At 40.5% G+C, this 23,657-nt stretch overlaps 1 protein-coding gene across 1 annotated transcript; it reads left to right on the forward strand.

Moving 5' to 3' along the window:
- Positions 1-1,397: 1,397 nt before the first annotated feature.
- On the forward strand, positions 1,398-19,639 carry st14b (ST14 transmembrane serine protease matriptase b). Its single transcript, XM_063012165.1, has 20 exons — positions 1,398-1,448; positions 3,655-3,814; positions 3,892-4,022; positions 4,926-4,996; positions 5,128-5,315; positions 7,512-7,547; positions 7,906-8,140; positions 12,441-12,583; positions 12,677-12,774; positions 12,890-12,999; positions 13,486-13,619; positions 13,710-13,814; positions 15,409-15,516; positions 15,598-15,714; positions 16,326-16,448; positions 16,541-16,718; positions 17,780-18,054; positions 18,764-18,897; positions 18,971-19,129; positions 19,201-19,639. The coding sequence occupies exons 1-20, from the start codon at positions 1,398-1,400 to the stop codon at positions 19,216-19,218; spliced, it is 2,574 nt and encodes an 857-aa protein (XP_062868235.1). The 3' UTR covers positions 19,219-19,639.
- Positions 19,640-23,657: the final 4,018 nt, after the last annotated feature.

The following is a 23,657-nucleotide window of genomic DNA, read 5'->3' on the forward strand; positions in this document are numbered from 1 at the left end:
TCTCAAGACTCTGTGGAGCAAAAAGTTTGGGGCTAAGACACTTTTGACCAATTTAACAAGTAGGAACTATAAAATCTGACGTTTTTGGTACATACTAAGTGCAGCTTAAAGCATATCCTGAAATCCAATTTTAAATAGGTCCTGCGGTCCAAAGTTCTCCATTTTTACAAGGCCTAAAGTTTACTCATTTAAAAGGTTCCCCATGGCACCAAACCCATGCAGACATAGTATTTCCACCGAGGACTCATGTTTATCTATCTGTATGACAACAAGTGCAATAAACGGTGGTAACATAGGGTTTGAATAATTAATGTAATAATGAGAATGCATTGGGGTGTTTCCTAAAAGACGTTGCATTGGGGTGTTTTCACTCTCAGATGCTTATGGAACAAAACATGTTTACTTAGAGTCTATCACTGGTTTTCACGAGAGGATTGAGAAACTTCTGAATGACGGTAAAGGCCTAGTGTTGCTGCTGACAGTACTTGTGAAAAACTGGACACCATCAGTGGTTTTATTGGTTCGAGTTGGTGGAATTGAGAAATGAAACCTGATCCTATTTTTTCTGAAACAGGCTGGTCTGTAAATGCAAATAAAAAATGAATCTGTATGTACTATGACAACAAGTAGTAATAGTGTATCTGTAAAGTCCACTTAAATGGGAGGTGAAAATGTTTGTGAACCCCATAAAAATACCTGGATTTTTCATTATTGACTTAATGGCTGTCCCTTGTCTCGGTCAGAATCCTTAGGAAGCACTAATATAGAGCTTTACTGATGAACTGCTATACTGTATTTTATTTGCTGTTATTATTGCTTGAACTGAAAGTAATAAGATTATCTGATCATAAATGCATTTGTTAGTTGTCTTGTTAAAACGTAGCTGCAATTGTCAAATATTTAACCCCTGACAAAAGAAAGTCAACTACAACTGTTCTCAGGTTGCTCCGCCTCGGTTATTGATTTTACCTCAGCAGTCAGGTTCACCGGACAACACACCTAAACTAGCTGCGCTAGCCCGACTTTTAACTCAGCTTTAGCTATTATTTTCTTCATTAATATGTGCTTTTATTAGCATAACTTTTCATACATATACATTTTAAACTATTTGTAGTGGATTTCATTCGAGTTCAGTCGGAAGGAAATATCGCTAGCATGACACACACCTGTTCCCAGGACTGAGTCGGCAGGTGAACCAAACCATACAGACCAGGCAGCGTTCAAAACTAACTAAAACTAAAGCATGGAACTATATAAGAACTAAAATAATACACCTAATGTTTTTTAGGGTTCGTGTTTTAATATGTTAGGTTTCAGAATGGACGCTAACGCAGTGTGTAAACTATACTGTCCGGTAATGTGAGGATCAGTGAAGTCTCCTGAATGCGGTGGTTGATATGGAGGTGGCGGAGCCGGAGAGTGGCATTGAAGGCAGCATGAAGCATCCGGTATGATTCATAAACACGTATATATTTTATATATTACATTATTAAAGCCATGTCCTGAATACCAACACAAATAAATATATTTTATTTATTTATAACAAGAATAGGAATATATATTTTACATTTATATATTTAGTTCCTCTGTAGAAACAAGTATGTGCGACCAGCTACATTTTCTGCTCTTGTTGCAGGTCTCAAAAATTTTACTATTTTAATCTGTGTCCATGTTGTTTTAAATTTAATATTTTATATATGTATGTAATATATAAAAAAACAGTAATTATGAAAACAAAGACTGTAATCAGCTATAAATTTAGTACTATTTAATGTACTTTTGAGGTCAAACATTACTATAAACTTGTAAGGAAAATTGTGCTTGATGGCAATCTGGAAATTTTAGTTTGGTTACAAACAGTTCTGTGTTTAAGAACAAATTTGAGTTATTTTATATGTTTATTGTGGGTTTTCTGAGAATAGAATCAAACTTGTAGGATTTGTGCCTATAAATAAGACAGGCTTGATTAAACCAACACTATCAGTGACTCTTATTATTTATAAATGTAATGCCGTCATTTGTTATAAATAAATTTCTTTTAATAAGCATTCAGAATAATTTCCATTTAAATTACTGCAGACTTCAAATAAAAAGTGTTGTGAACGTGTATATTTATTTCCTTATTTTGAATTGTATTAATTTGGATGTACTTCATTTACAATTACTGATACTCTTCATTGGTCTCACGAGTGTTTCAGACATTCTCATATCTACACCGTTTAGTAGCGAATTCTTACAGAGATTCTAAGCATATGTGGAGGATCATGTTTCACTCTTCAATCAATCTTTCCTCCCAAAAACATCACCAATTCTGTAAGTGCTCAGCTAGGCCATTGTTATAAAATCTGTATAGGAATATTACCAGGTTTCAAACTTCCTTTGGAAGGAATGGCAGACTGTGGTAATACATACCGCCACTGGACTTCTGGTAGGCTTCTTGGGTTTGGCGGTTACTAGGTGAACACTACCTGCCTGAGTGCATAGTGACAACTGTAAAGCTTTGTAAAGGAGAGACGTTGATCCCCTGCAGTTCTAACAAGGGGGTTTGGAGTCAAGTGTTTTGATAGAGAAATATTATACAAAATAGATTATATACCTTTAAAATGCAAGGAAACTACATTTACATTCCTTGAAACAAAACAGAAAATAAGGTAACAGCCACAGGTCACAAATTTAAATTAATTTTTGGTGGCTTTAGAGGCCAGTGAAGTCTGTTATAGCCACAAAATCATTTGAATAATGCCCATGGTTTTGCAGTAAAATCTTCAATAACCAAAACCTTTATGATGCTTAGATGTTCTTTCTGCCATGAAGTTTTGCATTTAATTACACAAGTGTGCATTGTATTGAGCCTCTTTATAGAAAGGTGTCAGAACACCCAGCCCTAAACACCGCTGCACCTGCTGAGTCACCTTACTGTTGACACGACAGGCTAGATTAAACTTGAATAACATGACCTATTAACTTAAAGTGGTGGCTGGTATGCAGGGTGTGGCTGGGCTTCTACACTTCTTGGTAGTAACTACATAGTTACTGCGAATGAACAAATCACAGATTCTTGTTTTTATTGCATTTTACAAAATGTCACAACTTTTTTGGAAATGGGGTTTGTATACCAACACAAATAAATGGTATAAAATGGTATAAAAGGGTTTGTAAAAAGTTGAATGATGTATAAAGACAATGAACGCTTGCCTCAGGTGTGAGTGAGTGAGTGAAGGTTCCTTGTGTTGTTAAATGGTTCTGGACCCACTGCAATCAGGACTAGGTTAAAGCGGCTAGTAAAAATAAATGAATACATAAATGTTACTGGAAACATTTGGGTGGTGCAGCGGTTAAATGTGCTACCCCACTACTGCTGGGAACCAGGGTTTGAATTCACAGTGATTTGCTGAGGCCCTGTGATGGATCGGCATCCTTTCCGGGGTGTGTCACTGCATTGCACCCAGTGATTTTAAGGAAACGGGACCCATGCAGCCCTGATCAGGATAAAGCGATGGTAAAACATAAAAATGACTGAATGTATGAATATTATTCCTTTATTATGACTTTTGATGAGTAAGTTAAACTGAATGATTTGACACTTTGAATGTAATTACTACACTGTACAAATATTTTCATTTGTGCATGTTTTATATTGTGATATATTCGTAGGATCATGACTTGGACCCATCTGTGCAGTTTCTACCTGCATCTGATGAGAAGAAATTGGAGAAAAGGAGCTTATCATTAAGGACAATGCTGCTGATTGGGCTGGTCGTATTAGCATCAGTCACTACACTTATAGTAACATTGCTCGTATGCAACTTTCATTGTGAGTACTCATGTGTAACATGATTTATATTCATGCAAAATTGATATGTTTCTCTGAACTCTCACTGTCATGTATAGTAAGAACAGGTGAAAAAATAAGGAAGGTTTTTAGTGGCTCGATGACTATCGCCAGTCAGAGATTTACAGACTCGTATGAGGACAGTAACAGTCGTCAATTTAAAGAGCTGGCATCTCAGGTCTCCAAACAAGTACGTTTTATGTCTCATCATATGCTAATCTTTTTTATTTTCCTTGTTATAATAAGTTATAAAACATTTCAATTACCAATATTATTATGCCTTTCCAAAATGTTTTGCAGCCGGTCACTTTTTTGTACTTGCATGAGGCAGGATAATATAGGGCAGTTGTAGCCAAGTGGTTAAGGTACTAGACTACTAAACGAAAGGTCACTGGCTTAAGCCCCACCACTGCCAGGTTGTCACTGTTGGGCCCTTGAGCAAGGCCCTTAACCCTCGATTGCTTGGACAATATATTGTCACATTACTGTAAGTCACTATTGAAAAAAAGCATCTGCTAAAAGCCAAAAATGTAAATATGAGATCCGCATCACACATGGAAAGTCACAAATCGATCTTGATTATCTCATGTCTCTCTGAAGGCAATCCTCTCCAGCATTCCCACCCTATGGATGAGCCAGTCATTGTCCGTATAGGAGTCAGGCCTGCCAGTAGCAGAGCTTAAATTCAAACCCGTTGGTATGCTAGTTTGTTTTGCCCATGCGCCACCCGAATACACTATGGCCTTTAAGTCCGGAAAATTACAATTTCTGTCAGGCTGTAAAGGGTTAAAAACCTCTTTATTACTAGAGGTATGTCTGTAAAGTAAAATATCTCAAGTTTTTAAATACGTTTATGTCTATAATATCAAGAGAATGTAAATATAATAAAGGTTATAATAACCTGGCAGTGTGAGTATACGGGCATGGCCCTCTGAGACCTGCAAAATGGCAGGTCTGCATTGACTAATTCGGCAAAACGGCATGCTGATTGTATTGCACATGTGCAAATCTTATTGTTTGTATTGTTTTCTTTTTGAGCTAAAAAGCTGTTGGCTTTTTTTCATTCTTATCAAGCTAAATTTTTGCCTTTCAGATGAAAGATATATACAACAACGTCCCATTATTATCCAGATACTACATTAGCTCCACCATTCAAGCCTTTAGGTATGACTTCTCTCAAGCTTTAACTCGAGCTTTTCTTTTAATTTCATCATCATCATTATCCAGTAGTTGTTTTTAAACTTTTGAGTACTTACTTTAAACCTCATAAACATACATAAGGGTTTTTTTTTCAGTGAGTCGAGTAATGACAGTGTTGTAGCGTACTACCTGTCTGAGTTCAGCGTACCAGAGTCTCAGTTATCTGCTGTGGATGAAGCCATCAGATCCACAGAACAGATTGGGGCACTCAGAAAATCACGGAGAGTGAACCTAGAACACAAACCCACCAATACCCTGCTTATATACAGCATGATGTCTGGAGGTACGTAGATCCTTCCTAAGGCTATGTACTATACAGGGGTTGGACAAAATAACTGAAACACCTGTCATTTTAGTGTGGGAGGTTTCATGGCTAAATTGGACCAGTCTGGTGGCCAATCTTCATTAATTGCACATTGCACCAGTAAGAGCAGAGTGTGAAGGTTCAATTAGCAGGGTAAGAGCACAGTTTTGCTCAAAATATTGCAATGCACACAACATTATGGGTGACATACCAGAGTTCAAAAGAGGACAAATTGTTGGTGCACGTCTTGCTGGCGCATCTGTGACCAAGACAGCAAGTCTTTGTGATGTATCAAGAGCCACGGTATCCAGGGTAATGTCAGCATACCACCAAGAAGGACAAACCACATCCAACAGGATTAACTGTGGACGCAAGAGGAAGCTGTCTGAAAGGGATGTTCGGGTGCTAACCTGGATTGTATCCAAAAAACATAAAACCACGGCTGCCCAAATCACGGCAGAATTAAATGTGCACCTCAACTCTCCTGTTTCCACCAGAACTGTCCGTCGGGAGCTCCACAGGGTCAATATACACGGCCGGGCTGCTATAGCCAAACCTTTGGTCACTCGTGCCAATGCCAAACGTCGGTTTCAATGGTGCAAGGAGCGCAAATCTTGGGCTGTGGACAATGTGAAACATGTATTGTTCTCTGATGAGTCCACCTTTACTGTTTTCCCCACATCCGGGAGAGTTACGGTGTGGAGAAGCCCCAAAGAAGCGTACCACCCAGACTGTTGCATGCCCAGAGTGAAGCATGGGGGTGGATCAGTGATGGTTTGGGCTGCCATATCATGGCATTCCCTTGGCCCAATACTTGTGCTAGATGGGCGCGTCACTGCCAAGGACTACCGAACCATTCTGGAGGACCATGTGCATCCAATGGTTCAAACATTGTATCCTGAAGGCGGTGCCGTGTATCAGGATGACAATGCACCAATACACACAGCAAGACTGGTGAAAGATTGGTTTGATGAACATGAAAGTGAAGTTGAACATCTCCCATGGCCTGCACAGTCACCAGATCTAAATATTATTGAGCCACTTTGGGGTGTTTTGGAGAAGCGAGTCAGGAAACGTTTTCCTCCACCAGCATCACGTAGTGACCTGGCCACTATCCTGCAAGAAGAATGGCTTAAAATCCCTCTGACCACTGTGCAGGACTTGTATATGTCATTTCCAAGACGAATTGACGCTGTATTGGCCGCAAAAGGAGGCCCTACACCAGGGGTCAGCAACCTATGGCACGCGTGCCAAAGCTGGCACTTGAAGCACGTTTGTCTGGCACTCTGATTGGTAAGAGTAAAAAAAATTATTTCATGCTCAGGGTTGCGCCTTATTAGTTGGATCCGTCCTTACACCCTTATGCCATATGCTCACTCCCGACACCTTAATTAACCTTAACAACCATAAATTACTCCACCTTAACCTCCTCCACCTATGGTCAGTTAAGGTTGAGTAATTTATGCTAGTTAAGGTTAATCAAGGTGTCAGAAGTGAGTCAGCTTTCAGTTTTGTGCAAAACGTGGTATAGCATGGCTGCTAAACGTGCAAAAGTGGATGTTCGTTCAGTTCAACAAGACTGGACAGATTTGTATGGATTTATTCAACAAAAAGACCAGCCTGTGTATGCTATGTGCGGTGAAAGCATCGTTTGTCGCACCTCAAGTGTGCGCTGCCATTTTGAGACAAAGCACCAAAGCTCATTTAAGGATGATGCTGACAAAATGGAATCAATCAAACGAGCAATTTCAAGGTACAAGAAACAAACCAGTGTTCTTCAAAAATTAAGCCAGTAAGTTCACCTCATATACACTACAGATGGATCATCTTTGTAGAGAGTCAGGGACAAGGATCACACTGACAAGATTAATTAACTGATTAATTGGTGTATGTCACATACATAGCAACAGTTTGTGTTATATGACGTATTCTATGGCACACTTATTACTTCATCTTCAACCTATTTTTTTCAATCGGCACAGAGTACAAAAAAGGTTGCCGACCCCTGCCCTACACCATACTAATAAATTATTGTGGTCTAAAACCAGGTGTTTCAGTTATTTTGTCCAACCCCTGTATGTTATACATATTTCTATACATGATACTCCATGTAAACTTGTACTAAGTTACTTGTAACTTAATTGTTATTTTTATACTTATTTTTGTGTGTCACAGCTGTGGATGCTCGCTTCATTAACTCTTCACTGAATAGTAAGTGATATATGTTTGCTTTTTATGTCAGTCAGACACATACAGTCTGATTTCAGTTCATTCTGCCCCAGGTGGGGCGGTCCGGGTCCTTTCTGTGTGGAGTTTGCATGTTCTCCCCATGTCTGCGTGGGTTTACTCCTGGTGCTCCGGTTTCCTCCCACAGTCCAAAGAGTGAGGTGAATTGGAGATACTAAATTGTCCATGACTGTGTTTGATATAACCTTGTGAACTGATGAATCTTGTGTAATGAGTAACTACTGTTTTCTGTCATGAATGTAACCAAAGTGTAAAACATGACGTTAAAATCCTAATAAACAAACAAACAAATAGTTCATTCTGACTCTGTTTTGTCTTTCAGGTCACTATATGGAATCCCATCACTCTCACCCAGGAAAGACTGGCATTATCCAGTCTCCAGGCTTTCCAGATACTCCGTACTTTCCCAACATGTACACTGAGTGGCAGCTCCGTGCTGACCCTAACCACAGAGTCCAGTTAGAGTTTATTGCTGTAGATCTGGAGGACGACTGTCGTAATGACTTTATCCGGGTGTATGATTCTCTTGTTCCCACTGAGAGTCAGGTGATAACAGAGTAAGTGCTCTTTAATTACAGTATGACATGGTTATGGCAAGGAAAAGTGGTTCAGATTTTAAAGAAAGAACAAATACACTGTTACAAAAAAATTTAACCGGTTGGTACAAGGTACTGTAGGCCCAGTATTACAGATTTAGATAAAAGCAGGTGTGCCAATGATGGAGCTGGGAAGTGTGAGAGGGAGAAACCGTGATATATATAAAACCTCCACCTGAAGCGAATTAACACCTACAAGGCACAGGTGATTGTCAATCAAGAAAAACTGGCGCCCAGGTGGCGCAGCGTGATATTCCATGGCCGCCGGCCGGCTGGAGTGCCTGCAGCAGATACTAATTGACCATCGTATCTGCAGGGTGGGGTGGGCTCTTCATACTCTGTATAAGGACCCTAATTGGTGGAAGAGACGACGCCTGTGCAGAATGCAGGGGCGAGAAGAGGAGGGCTGTGCACGTGTCAGAAGAGATGTACAGCGACATGCTCTCCTCGGATGCAAACAGCCAATACCCTCAGCAACGGAAGACAAATTAACTGCACTAAATCGGGAGGAAAATGGGGAGAAAATGCATATATGTATACAGTGTATCACAAAAGTGAGTACACCCCTCACATTTCTGCAAATATTTTATTATATCTTTTCATGGGACAACACTACAGAAATAAAACTTGGATATAACTTAGAGTAGTCAGTGTTCAGCTTGTATAGCAGTGTAGATTTACTGTCTTCTAAAAATAACTCAACACACAGCCATTAATGTCTAAATAGCTGGCAACATAAGTGAGTACACCCCACAGTGAACATGTCCAAATTGTGCCCAAAGTGTCAATATTTTGTGTGACCACCATTATTATCCAGCACTGCCTTAACCCTCCTGGGCATGGAATTCACCAGAGCTGCACAGGTTGCTACTGGAATCCTCTTCACTCCTCCATGATGACATCACGGAGCTGGTGGATGTTAGACACCTTGAACTCCTCCACCTTCCACTTGAGGATGCGCCACAGGTGCTCAATTGGGTTTAGTCCATCACCTTTACCTTCAGCTTCCTCAGCAAGGCAGTTGTCATCTTGGAGGTTGTGTTTGGGGTCGTTATCCTGTTGGAAAACTGCCGTGAGGCCCAGTTTTCGAAGGGAGGGGATCATGCTCTGTTTCAGAATGTCACAGTACATGTTGGAATTCATGTTTCCCTCAATGAACTGCAGCTCCCCAGTGCCAGCAACACTCATGCAGCCCAAGACCATGATGCTACCACCACCATGCTTGACTGTAGGCAAGATACAGTTGTCTTGGTACTTCTCATCAGGGCGCCGCCACACATGCTGGACACCATCTGAGCCAAACAAGTTTATCTTGGTCTCGTCAGACCACAGGGCATTCCAGTAATCCATGTTCTTGGACTGCTTGTCTTCAGCAAACTGTTTGCTGGCTTTCTTGTGCGTCAGCTTCCTTCTGGGATGACGACCATGCAGACCGAGTTGATGCAGTGTGAGGCGTATGGTCTGAGCACTGACAGGCTGACCTCCCACGTCTTCAACCTCTGCAGCAATGCTGGCAGCACTCATGTGTCTATTTTTTAAAGCCAACCTCTGGATATGACGCCGAACACGTGGACTCAACTTCTTTGGTCGACCCTGGCGAAGCCTGTTCCGAGTGGAACCTGTCCTGGAAAACCGCTGTATGACCTTGGCCACCATGCTGTAGCTCAGTTTCAGGGTGTTAGCAATCTTCTTATAGCCCAGGCCATCTTTGTGGAGAGCAACAATTCTATTTCTCACATCCTCAGAGAGTTCTTTGCCATGAGGTGCCATGTTGAATATCCAGTGGCCAGTATGAGAGAATTGTACCCAAAACACCAAATTTAACAGCCCTGCTCCCCATTTACACCTGGGACCTTGACACATGACACCAGGGAGGGACAACGACACATTTGGGCACAATTTGGACATGTTCACTGTGGGGTGTACTCACTTATGTTGCCAGCTATTTAGACATTAATGGCTGTGTGTTGAGTTATTTTCAGAAGACAGTAAATCTACACTGCTATACAAGCTGTACACTGACTACTCTAAGTTATATCCAAGTTTCATGTCTATAGTGTTGTCCCATGAAAAGATATAATGAAATATTTGCAGAAATGTGAGGGGTGTACTCACTTTTGTGATACACTGTATATACAGTGCCTTGCAAAAGTATTCAGCCCCCTTGAACTTTTCAACCTTTTGCCACATTTCAGGCTTTAAACATAAAGATATGAAATTGTAATTTTTTGTGAAGAATCAACAACAAGCGGGACACAATCGTGAAGTGGAACGAAATTTATTGGATATTTTAAACTTTTTTTTAGAAATAAAAAACTGAAAAGTGGGGCGTGCAATATTATTCAGCCCCCTTGCGTTAATACTTTCTAGCGCCACCTTTTGCTGCGATTACAGCTGCAAGTCGCTTGGGGTATGTCTCTATTAGTTTTGCACATCGAGAGACAGAAATTTTTGCCCATTCTTCCTTGCAAAACAGCTCGAGCTCAGTGAGGTTGGATGGAGAGCGTTTGTGAACAGCAGTTTTCAGCTCTTTCCACAGATTCTCGATGGGATTCAGGTCTGGACTTTGACTTGGCCATTTTAACACCTGGATACGTTTATTTGTGAACCATTCCATTGTAGATTTTGCTTTATGTTTTGGATCATTGTCTTGTTGGAAGGTAAATCACCGTCCCAGTCTCAGGTCTTTTGCAGACTGCAACAGGTTTTCTTCCAGAATGGTCCTGTATTTGGCTCCATCCATCTTCCCATCAATTTTAACCATCTTCCCTGTCCCTGCTGAAGAAAAGCAGGCCCAAACCATGATGCTGCCACCACCATGTTTGACAGTGGGGATGGTGTGTTCAGGGTGATGAGCTGTGTTGCTTTTATGCCAAACATAACGTTTTGCGTTGTGGCCAAAAAGTTCGATTTTGGTTTCATCTGACCAGATCACCTTCTTCTACATGCTTGGTGTGTCTCCCAGGTGACTTTTTATAGATATCTTTGAGAAATGGCTTTCTTCTTGCCACTCTTCCATAAAGGCCAGATTTGTGCAGTGTACGACTGATTGTTGTCCTATGGACAGAGTCTCCCACCTCAGCTGTAGATCTCTGCAGTTCATTCAGAGTGATCATGGGCCTCTTGGCTGCATCTCTGATCAGTCTTCTCCTTGTTTGAGCTGAAAGTTTAGAGGGACGGCCGGGTCTTGGTAGATTTGCAGTGGTCTGATACTCCCTTCATTTCAATATGATCGCTTGCACAGTGCTCCTTGAGATGTTTAAAGCTTGGGAAATCTTTTTGTATCCAAATTCGGCTTTAAACTTCTCCACAACAGTATCTCGGACCTGCCTGGTGTGTTTCTTGGTCTTCATGATGCTCTCTGCGCTTTAAACAGAACTCTGAGACTATCACAGAGCAGGTGCATTTATACGGAGACTTGATTACACACAGGTGGATTCTATTTATCACCATCAGTCATTTAGGTCAACATTGGATCATTCAGAGATCCTCACTGAACTTCTGGAGTGAGTTTGCTGCACTGAAAGTAAAGGGGCTGAATAATATTGCACGCCCCACTTTTCAGGTTTTTATTTCTAAAAAAAGTTTAAAATATCCAATAAATTTCGTTCCACTTCACAATTGTGTCGCACTTGTTATTGATTCTTCACAAAAAATTACAATTTCATATCTTTATGTTTAAAGCCTGAAATGTGGCAAAAGGTTGAAAAGTTCAAGGGGGCTGAATACTTTTGCAAGGCACTGTATATATATAAAATGACTTATCAAACATATGCACCTCCGTGCCCCTTCTGCCGGGCAGAAGACACGACTTCTAACGTGGGTTTTTTGAACGTTTGCCTTGTTTAGCCAGTTTTCATCTTAAAGCACAAAATACTGGGAGATTGAGATTTGTATTGAAGGACTGACAGCAGCATTCATGTAGTTATTTTGGTAACTGTTACTGTTGGAACAGTTACTGTTCAGCAGAGACACTGAGCTTTACAAAGACAGCATTTTTGCATTATTGATTTTTTTACACACCCAACAAACCTTTTTAAAATGACTAAAACATTTCTTGACCGCAATGAAACCCACACATAGCAAATAGTTGTAGCTACATCTAGACCGTGTTTTTAGAAGAATGAAATCACACATTAATGTGACTGCATTGTTTGTACTGTTTAAACCTCAGAAAAACTCTGTTACTGTTATAATTGTGAAGCAAGGATTTTTTTGTTTGGACAGCCTCATAAGTAATCATTTGAATATATTTCTGCAGGGAATGTGGAAACATCACACCCAATAAGAAGCTGGTGTTCCTCTCATCTGGAAACGTCATGTTAGTTACACTAGTCACAAATGAAGAGAAAAATTTCCCAGGCTTCAGGGCGCAATACTCTCAGGTTGCGGCCGAAATCCCAGGTAAATTTTTTACAAACCAGCATTCAAGGATCATATCACAGCCCTAACAAATTAAAGCTCAGACCTATTGAATTCTTTAGTCTCGTGTTTCAGGGTGTGGTGGGAAACTAACGGGAATGAAAGGCACCTTCACTTCTCCAGGTTTTTCGTCCCATTATCCTCCTCAGATCCAGTGTGTTTGGGATATTGAGGTAATGACACAGCTGTTTAATAAAGCGTACCCATACACTGTCAATAGATCCTAGATATTTTAGTATCTTATTCCACTTTAATTAGGAGTTTAATGTTTCTTTGGGTTTTTTCAAGGTTTCAACAGGAAAACAAGTCATGCTAAATTTCAGCAGGTTTTCTATGCATGAGCCTGGACAGAGTCCCAAAAACTGTACTAAAGATTACGTGGAGATCAACAGCAACAGGTTGGAGCCTAGTAATAATTTATGTACAGAGAGGTAATAAAGTTAAGAACTACATAAAGTGTCTTAGCAAGGTCAAAACAGCTTCAGTTTACATTGACATACCGTTAAAGTACACAAACTTCAGAAAAAATGGCATTCTTGGGTTTTTAATTATTTTTGCAAGTGTTTTTTTGTGACTGAATGATTGAAACACATCATTGTCCTTAAATCTGCTCAGTCTAAAATATACATACAACAATTTATTTGGCTGTGTAGAAAATTCCAAAATAAGATCTAACTTTGTGGCATGTTTTAATAATTAAAATACAAAGTTTCCATTCAAAGTTTCCATTTTGACTTAAAATATTAGTAACAACACTAAACGATACAATATTTTTACATGGATTATTTAATAGTTACATATTTAACAATGTTATGCAACAATCAGTTGTGCCGAACATGCTTAAGAAGGCTTAGTATCTAATAAAGTACTATGTTTCATTTCAGAATGTGTGGATCACAACCTACAAACAAAGTTCACGTCTTTGAGAGCAGCAAGTTAACCGTGAAGTTCTTCTCTGACATGTCCTACGTCGATGAGGGCTTTTTTGCACAGTTTGAGGCTTATGATCCCCATCATTGTAATAATAATAAAAATAATAATATAATAATAATAATAAAATGTATTGTATTTATATTCTAGTCATATTAAAATGTGTTTTTTTCTGAAGTTTGTCCTGGGAGGTTCCAGTGTGACAATCGTGTGTGTATTGATTCTAAGCTTCAGTGTGATGGCTATAATGACTGTGAAGACATGAGCGATGAGAAGGATTGTGGTGAGTTAAGAGTCACCAATTTCACTACTTAAATAAAAAGGTTTATTTATTTATGTTTTACTTTAAGTCAGGCATGTCCAAAGTCGAGGTTGGATTTTTTATGGCCCGCGTCTTCTGTCTTAAATTGCATTACTTGTGGCCCGCCAGCGCAGTCAAACAGAAAATGAAGTATATTAATACAAGATGTAATTCCCCCTTTTTACCAGATGGTGGCAGCAATACTGTGTAAGTCAGTGGTGTCCAAACTATTTTCTAGGAAGGTCAGATTTGATAATGTGAAAGTGCCCGAGGGCCAACAGTCCATAATAACATAATTTTAAACAATAAAATATTTAATAATTTTATTTTCACACAGCGAACAACAACCAAATGTAAATATTCAGATGAACAAATCAGAACACACAGAACAAGCTATCTGAATTTCTAACTGAACTTTAAAAACTCTGTAAAATAAAAGACGAGGCGCATTCACAAAGATAAAGCTTAACGTGGCTTTATGTACTAAAAGAACGACACAGGAACTCTAAGTTTCTCTAAATTATTACTGAGCATAAGTTCTCTCCACCACTCCAATGCTTAGCTCGTTGTTTTAGTACAACACGTCACGTCAGACTTTGTTCCCGTTAATCGTTGTTTGTACAGCCTGTGTCGCTTTTATTACGTCATACATTAGTACGTCTCATGTTTCACATGTTTGCCATGACTTACACAGTATTGCTGCCACCGTCTGGTAAAAAGGGGAATTACATCTTGTATTAATATACTTTATTTTTTTTCCTGTTTGACTGCGCTGGCGGGCCACAAGTAATGCAATTTAAGACAGAAGACATGGGCCATATAAAATCCAACCGCGGGCCGGACTTTGGACACTTTGGGCCCCGTCTTTTGAGTTTTTAAAGTTCAGTTAGAAATTCAGATAGCTTGTTCTGTGTGTTCTGATTTGTTCATGTGAATGTTTACATTTGGTTGTTGTTTGCTGTGTGAAAATAAAATGATTAAATAACTTTCACATTATCAAATCTGGCCCTCCTAGAAAATAGTTTGGACACCACTGCTTTAAGTGTTTGAGGCCCAACTTTAAGTCATTTTGGATAAAAGTTTTTTGTAGTTGCATATGTGCTAAAGCTTTGGTCTACAACCACTTTTATTTAGGATTACTTAGCATCTCGCAACGTTTTGAAAAAAAGCACATGTCGATTCTGCATAATTTTAAGCTTTTCTTACTTGCTTGCAGCATTAGGCCTAAAATACAAAAGATAGATAGATAGCTAGACAGACAGACAGATAGATAAACAGATAGCTTTATTATTCCCATAGGGAAAGTCAGTTATTACAACAGCTCAAGATAAAAAAAAAAGTATTATAAAATGAGATGACACCAAACATATGCTGCCTGATTAATTACAATTTGTTAAAAAATTGTGTAAATAAGACAAGTTTGCTCTGCACAATTTTTTGCTATGTAGTTTAAATCTCAGTTTACACTGTATTTATATGAAACTAAAACAGCTATAATAATAATATGCCAAGATGCTTGTTGTCTGCTTTTTAAACGTATTTATTATTTATTTATTTATTTACATATATTATGCAGTCTGTGAGGAATTTTACTTCAGATGTAAGAACGGCCTCTGCAAGCCCAAGCACTTTTTCTGTGATGGAGTGGATGACTGCGGAGATAACACAGATGAGGAGAACTGTGGTACACGTGGATTAATTCTAGTCTCCCTCAGTCTCTTATTATAGCTCAGAGAATACAGTCATTGTTTTGCCCTGTCTGCAGGTCACTGTGAAGCTGGGCAGGTCGACTGCCGGAACGGCAGATGTGTCTCTGAGCAGAAAAAATGTGATGGACATAATGACTGTGGGGATGGAACTGATGAATCAGAGTGTGCCAAAGGTAAGTCCATATACCACATCCATAAAAGTTTAGTCCTTCTTTTGGTTTTAACTGGTTTTAATGACCTCAAAGATTTGCTCTTTATTCAGAGTGGCTACATAAGCCTATTATCTGGGTATCTTGTGTAGATTATAGGAATGAACCTCATATCATATAACTAGAGCAAAAATTAATCAGGGGTGGCTCGGTGGGTAGCGCTGTCACCTCACAGCAAGAGGGTCCTGGGTTCGATTCTTAGATGGAGCGGTCCGGGTCTTTTCTGTGTGGAGTTAGCATGTTCTCCCAGTGTCTGTGTTGGTTTCATCCAGGAGCTCCGGTTTCCTCCCACAATACAAAGACATGCAGTCAGGTTAATTGGAGAAACTAGAATTGCCCTTAGGTGTGTATGTGTTAAGGTGTGAATGTGTGTGTGTATGTCTGCCCTGCAATGGACTGGTGCCCCGTCCAGGGTGTTTCTGTGAGCCCATTGAGAGCCACTCCCTCCTAGACCCTGATTAGGATAAGCTGTATAGAAAGTAAGTGAGATTAATCAGTAATGCTTGATTGTTTTTCAAAAGTGTAGCCATGTAGCCTTGCTTGATATGATGTGACTATTTTTTTTCCTTGTTTAGCTATAGTTTTAAGCTGCTCTGAGTTCACCTTCAAGTGTAAGAATGAAGAGTGTATCAGTAAGCAGAATCCTCGATGTGATGGAGAGAAAGATTGTGACGATGGTTCGGATGAAGCAGACTGTGGTGAGCTTTTTTTCCTTCTTTATTGTTCTCTCTGTATTACTGTTCCAGTGTAATTTACATTAGTAGCACTTGTTTGTTCTGTTTCTGTGCAGATTGTGGTACGGTACCATACAAGAGCTCTCGCATTGTGGGTGGTGAGATTGCCGGTGAAGGCGAGTGGCCCTGGCAGGTCAGTCTCCACCTTAAGGGCGAAGGTCATGTGTGTGGAGCGTCTATTATCAGCAACAGCTGGATTATCACTGCTGCACACTGTATACATGAGACTAACAGGTAAAGCTCTATGGTAACACTTAATTTAAAGGGTACAAAGCTAGGGGCTTTCAGACGCAATACATAAAGTATATGTTTAATAAATAAATAAATACTTTACCAGTGTCACTCACTCACTCACTTTCTTAACTGCTTATCCAATTAGAGTTGCAGGGGGTGCTGGAGCCTATCCCAGCTTTTAATGGGCGCAAGGCACACAGTAACACCCTGGACAGGGCACCAGTCCATCGCAAGGCAGACACACATACACACACCCATTCAACTACAGGGCAATTCAGTGTCTCCAATTAACCTGACTGAATGTTTTTGGACTGTGGGAGGAAACCGGAGCTGCCGGAGGAAAGCCACACAGACACGGGGAGGACATGCAAACTCCACACAGATAGGATCTGGACCGCCCCGCCTGGGGATCGAACCCAGGACCTTCTTGCTGTGAGGTGACAGTCTTACCCAAAAGGTGTCACTAGATATTTAATTAATAATGCTGTGGAAATATGTTTAATAACAGTGTTATAAGTAGTAAATTGAGTTTTTAAGATTGATGGCATGAAGCAATTTTTTCAGCTGGCACATAAAGTTTTTAAATACGTAAGATTGTAGATACAGTAGTGCGGCAAGGTAAGGTTCTATTCTCTAATGTCATCTCACATGCTGCAAAATACCAAAACACCTCTGTCAGCTCAAGTCTTTTGACACAGATTCTGCATAATTTCTTAGTTTTGCTTTTATAAAAGGTTTATGTTATGTTTATGAATGTGTTATGAAGACGTTATGAAGACTCTATGTTGGAACACTTCAAATAAACTGTTACTACCTGTTTCCCTACTCAATTTTAATGTCAATTTTTTAAGTCTGGACGCCCCTAGGTAAACTGTTTTTTAATATATATTATATAATATAATATAATATATATTATTATACAAGCCATATTATGTTTGATTTTCTAATTGATAAACAGTAAAATAAACAGTAATGGTGCTTCAAAATGTGTAGAGGTTTGTTTCACATGGAGCAAGTCTGTACTTCAATTAAAAAAAAACTGTATGTGTATATATGAGCAGATATTCTCAGGCGGAGCAGTGGGAGGTGTACCTAGGTCTGCACACTCAGGGTGAATCCAACACATGGACAGTACAGAAGAGTGTGAAGCAGATCATCTGCCATCCCGCCTACAACCCCGTCAGCTTTAATCATGACATCGCTCTGATGAAGCTGGACAGCTCGGTGATCTTTAACCAGTACATCTGGCCCATCTGCCTACCTTCAGCCACACGTGTCTTACCTGTTGGTCAGTCTGTGTGGATTTCAGGCTGGGGCAAAACCAGAGAACATGGAAGTGAGTAGAAATAATCTGGGTTTTTCAGATTTGTTGATGATGATTGCTTTTGTCTATCTGTAAATCATATAGCTAAACATCTTACTCTGCTTCCAAAATAATAAAATAAACCCAGTTGGCCTCGTCTGAGGACCAGATTGCTGCTGGTCTCGTTCACAGGTGGTAGTCTGCGGTCCTCCACAGCCAGTGGGTGTTGTATGTGGTTGCTAGTGCAATGGGGATTTGGAGATGACTAAAATTGAAAATGAAATAAAACTCAATTTGTCAATTTGTCTTCCGCTGCTGGGGGATCCCTGACTGCAATATAGGTGGGTATATTGCTGCTCACGCCTCCTCCGATCCACGTGCAGCCCTTAGCGGAATACTTTCTCCACCCATGCACTCTGCACAGGCACCTCTCTATCTGCCAATCGGGGTCCTTACACAGCGTCTGAAGACCCCACGCACATAGTCACCCCGCCCTGGGCAGCCCTAGTTTATATGCAGTACAAAAGCACACAGATGGCTTTATATGGCAAATAAAAAGGGGGCAGTTATGCGTTCTAAGACTCCCGGTTATGGAAGGTTGGCATTGTCCAGCTGTTTAAACTCCTAACAACCACACAGTTAATTCAATTCTGTTTACACTGTATGACTGTGAATATTTATAAAAATCATATGGATAGAAGGATCGTGGTGTCAATTCTGTATTGCCTTGTCCCTGGTAAAGATTTAGCAACAGTGCTTCACAAAGCAGAGGTACGCATCATCAACGACACAGTCTGCCATCAGCTAATGGGTGATGATATCAGTCCAGGAATGATCTGTGCAGGCCTTCTCACTGGTGGTGTGGACGCCTGTCAGGTACAAAAAAAGCAACCCTGTTCTTAATTACTGTTCATTTAATTATTTCCTAATCATTTTTGTTTACTCTCAGGGTGACTCTGGCGGGCCGATGTCCTACATGGACCCGGGCAGCAAGCGATCGTTTTTAGTTGGAGTGGTTAGTTGGGGGGAAGGCTGTGGTCAGAGGGAGAAGCCTGGCATCTATACACGGGTTACCAAATACCGCAACTGGATCAGGGAAAAGACTGGGGTATGAATGTGTAGTACGAAAGGCATTCGCTGTATGGTTTACTATCATTTCTGATCTGTCCATCCTCACAGCATCCGTTGGGGAGCTAGAGGTGGCAGAGATGAGGATGCTGCCACCAGCTGTGAGGATGCTGTGAGGATGGACAAGATTAGGAGTTGATAGATCCAGTTAAAATTGTAAATCATTTATGATGCCTTTTACTGTATTATGTCATTGTAATTGGATCGTTTTAATCAGTATGTGTAGTCTGTATGTATGTCAAATATGTGTTTTCATTGTCAGGGATTTTTAAATTGAACTGGTGCTGCTGTTTCTTAATAAAATGTCAAATGAAGTGAATTAGAACCAGCTTCTTTATTTATGTGCCTTTGTGTTTCATTATTTTTATTTCACAATTTTTATTTAATTAAATTGTAGGGGTTAGACAACCTTGCCCAATATATACAGTGGCATTTTACTTTTTTATATTCTCACAATTTTACAATGTGCCTTATTTCTGTACAACCTTCTGTTATGTCTTTTAGTGTACATAATAAAATGTCTTTAAAATTTTGTAGCGTAGTGAACGTCTTTATGTATTTATTTACTATATGAATGTAAAATAACAATCACTTGAATATATCTTTAATTATTTTTTATAAATGTGGCGGCACGGTGGCTCAGTGAGTAGCACTGTCACCTCGCAGCAAGAAGGTCCTGAGTTCGATCTCCAGGTGGAGCGGTCAGAGTCCTTTCTGTGTGGAGTTTGCATGTTTCCCCCGTGTCTGCATGGGTTTTTCTGGGAGCTCAGGTTTCCTTCCACAGTCCAAAGACATTCAAGTGAGGTGAATTGAAGACACTAAATTGTCCATGACTGTGTTTGATATTAAACTTGTGAACTGATGAATCTTGTGTATTGAGTAACTACAGTTTCTGTCATGAATGTAACCAACGTGTGTAAAACATGACTGATTTATTTTTTACCTTTTATTTATTTGTTAAAATAGCTAAATCTACAAAAATAATGGGCGTCCATATATATTTTGCCATATAGTATGTTTCATCCTGAATGTATTTGGACAGGCCTTCTGGTACGGCAGTGTTATTGTTCCCTACCTGCCCCTCTTGTAGCCAACTTATGTTTTAAACAAAGCTGAAGAGTCAGATGGGTAGCATTTATTGTTTCAGCAATAGTAACATCAAATTTGTGTATACAAGCTTTACAATAGATAGAATAAAGAATAGCACAACTTTTCTGATTCATGTTCGTCACTGATGAGGATTAAGCTTATATATTCAAAAACTAAGATATGTTAATGATATATCACAAGAAATGTTAAACTTACAGATTTTGTGAATAAATGTTTAACTGGTGTTGGTCCCAGCACTTAGACATTGTGGGGCAAAAGTCTGAGATCACTTCACCCTACAGTTCATATTAAACACTCCACCGCTGTACAGTACAAACTCCACGCTTTACTCAAACTCAAACAGCTTTATTGGCATGACAAATATGGACATTTGTAATGCCAAAGCTTGGTAACGCATTTAGGAAAAAATAAAGTAAAATAAAAATAAAAAAACAATAATAGTAATAGAAAATATACAATATATAAAAATTACAGACACATAAAAATGTAAGAAAAACTGCAAATTGTAATAATATAAGATAAAAAAATAACAGTGACATGAACTACATTTAAGCAGTAATAAGAACAAAAGTGTGTGTGTGTGTGAGAGAGAGAGAGAGAGAGAGACATGGTCACCCACTGTACCTCACCTGGTGGCAGGTGTGTGTGTGTATGTGAGAGAGAGAGAGAGAGAGACATGGTCACCCACTGTACCTCACCTGGTGGCAGGTGTGTGTGAGAGAGAGAGAGAGAGAGACATGGAGACATGGTCACTCACTGTACCTCACCTGGTGGCAGGTGTGTGTGTGAGAGAGAGAGAGAGAGACATGGTCACTCACTGTACCTCACCTGGTGGCGTGTGTGTGTGTGTGTGTGAGAGAGAGAGAGAGAGAGACATGGTCACTCACTGTACCTCACCTGGTGGCAGGTGTGTGTGTGTGTGTGAGAGAGAGAGAGAGACATGGTCACTCACTGTACCTCACCTGGTGGCGTGTGTGTGTGTGTGAGAGAGAGAGAGAGACACATGGTCACTCACTGTACCTCACCTGGTGGCAGGTGTGTGTGTGTGTGTGAGAGAGAGAGAGAGAGAGAGAGAGAGAGACTCTACACGACTCGGAGATTAAACTCCTGCTGTATGCAGATGATCTGGTCCTGCTGTCCCCCAGCGCTCAGGGTCTCCAGCACAAACTGGACCTGCTGCAGCAATACTGTCAGACCTGGGCCCTGACAGTCAACCTCAAAAAGACCAAAATTATGACCTTCCAGAAAAGAGCCAGATCTCAGGGAACCAAACACACATATAAATTAGGACAGCACGAAATTGAGCACACTAAAGATTATACTTACCTCGGACTAAACATCAGTTCCACAGGAAACTTTAACCCGGCAGTAAATGAACTGAGAGAAAAAGCTCGCAGGGCGTCTACGCCATAAAACGTCAAACATTCGTGGAAATTCCGATTCGAATCTGGCTTAAAATTTTTGAATCAATAATTGAACCGATTGCTCTATATGGCAGTGAAGTTTGGGGTTCGCTTACACACCATCAATTCCATAATTGGGACAAACATCCATTAGAGACCCTGCACACAGAGTTCTGTAAAAGCATCCTAAAGGTGCACAGACACACCACGAACACACACCAACACACCACGAACAATGCGTGCAGGGCAGAATTAGGCCGATTTCCACTAATTATAAACATACAGAGAAGAGCAATCAACTTCTGGAACCATCTAAATGAGAGCGACCCCCAATCTTATCATTATAAAGCCCTGAAACACCAAGAGCTGAGCAAACATACCAGTCCCCTCATCCAACTGGTCCTGAGTCACTGCACCCACACACCACTAACACACACAGATACACCAGTAACACACACAGATACACCACTAACACACACCGATACACTAATAACACACACAGACACTCTAACACACACAGATACACCACTAACACACACAGACACTCAAATAACACACACAAACACATTGCTAACACACACTGACACACTAATAACACACACTAACACAATAAAGACTCAGGAACAAGAGAAATCTGTAAACCCAATTAGAATAAACCAAATTACACAAAAACTCAGAACTAAATATCTGAATTATTGGGAAACTGAAACTAAAACTCAAAGTAAAATGCAGTGTTATTTGGCCCTAAACAGACACTACAGTGCAGCAGATTATCTGAGCACAGTATCCGACCGTAAATTAAGAAACACCCTGACGAGGTACAGACTGAGCGCACACGACCTGGCCGTGGAGACGGGGCGACACACCCGGTCCTGGCTGCCCCGGGAGGAGAGGTTGTGTCAGCACTGCACTCTCAGTACAGTAGAGACGGAGCTGCACTTCCTCACCCGGTGTACCAAGTACCACCACGTCCGCTCCCAATTCTTCCCTAAATTTAATAACATCATCCCCAACTTTACCTCCCTCCCAGACCCCGACAAACTGCCCCACCTACTGGGGGAACACAGAGAGAGCTGCACACTAGCAGCACTCTATACTTACACCTGCCACCAGGTGAGGGACAGTGGGTGACCATGTCTCATACACACACACACACACACACGCACAAACTGATTGTTTTACTACCTCATTATTGTAAATATTATACTTTTTATTGTTATTATTTTGCACTGTTTTTATTAATATTTTATTCTATTCTATATTTTTTGCACATGTAACTGTTCTGTATATTTTTGTTCTTTCTTATTTTTATTGTTTATATTTCCCTGTAACTTGCTTTGGCAATACGAATGTCCTTATTTGTCATGCCAATAAAGCTTCTTTTGAGTTTGAGTTTGAGTTTGAGACATGGTCACTCACTGTACCTCACCTGGTGGCGTGTGTGTGTGTGTGTGTGTGTGTGTGTGTGTGTGTGAGAGAGAGAGAGGGAGAGAGAGCGATAGAAAGAGAGAGACATGGTCACTCACTGTACCTCACCTGGTGGCAGGTGTGTGTGTGTGTGTGTGTATGTGAGAGAGAGAGAGAGAGAGAGACATGGTCACCCACTGTACCTCACCTGGTGGCAGGTGTGTGTGTGTGTGTGTGTGTGTGAGAGAGAGAGAGAGAGAGAGAGAGAGAGACATGGTCACTCACTGTACCTCACCTGGTGGCGTGTGTGTGTGTGTGTGTGTGTGTGTGTGTGTGTGTGTGTGTGAGAGAGAGAGAGAGAGAGACATGGTCACTCACTGTACCTCACCTGGTGGCAGGTGTGTGTGTGTGTGTGTGTGTGTGTGTGTGTGTATGTGAGAGAGAGAGAGACATGGTCACCCACTGTACCTCACCTGGTGGCAGGTGTGTGTGTGTGTGTGTGTATGTGAGAGAGAGAGAGAGAGAGAGACATGGTCACCCACTGTACCTCACCTGGTGGCAGGTGTGTGTGTGTGTGTGTGTGTGTGA

The sequence above is a fragment of the Trichomycterus rosablanca genome, chromosome 16 (assembly GCF_030014385.1).
Source record: "Trichomycterus rosablanca isolate fTriRos1 chromosome 16, fTriRos1.hap1, whole genome shotgun sequence".
NCBI classification, from domain to species: Eukaryota; Metazoa; Chordata; class Actinopteri; order Siluriformes; family Trichomycteridae; genus Trichomycterus; species Trichomycterus rosablanca.

What these genes read in the sequence shown, in the direction of transcription:
- st14b (XM_063012165.1), top strand. Translation starts at nt 1,398, where the DNA reads ATGGAGGTGGCGGAGCCGGAGAGTGGCATTGAAGGCAGCATGAAGCAT. An exon ending in TCCACCATTCAAGCCTTTAG is followed by an intron (nt 4,997 to 5,127) that starts GTATGACTTCTC and finishes TTTTTTTTTCAG; the next exon opens with TGAGTCGAGTAATGACAGTG. An exon ending in CAAAACCAGAGAACATGGAA is followed by an intron (nt 18,055 to 18,763) that starts GTGAGTAGAAAT and finishes TCCCTGGTAAAG; the next exon opens with ATTTAGCAACAGTGCTTCAC.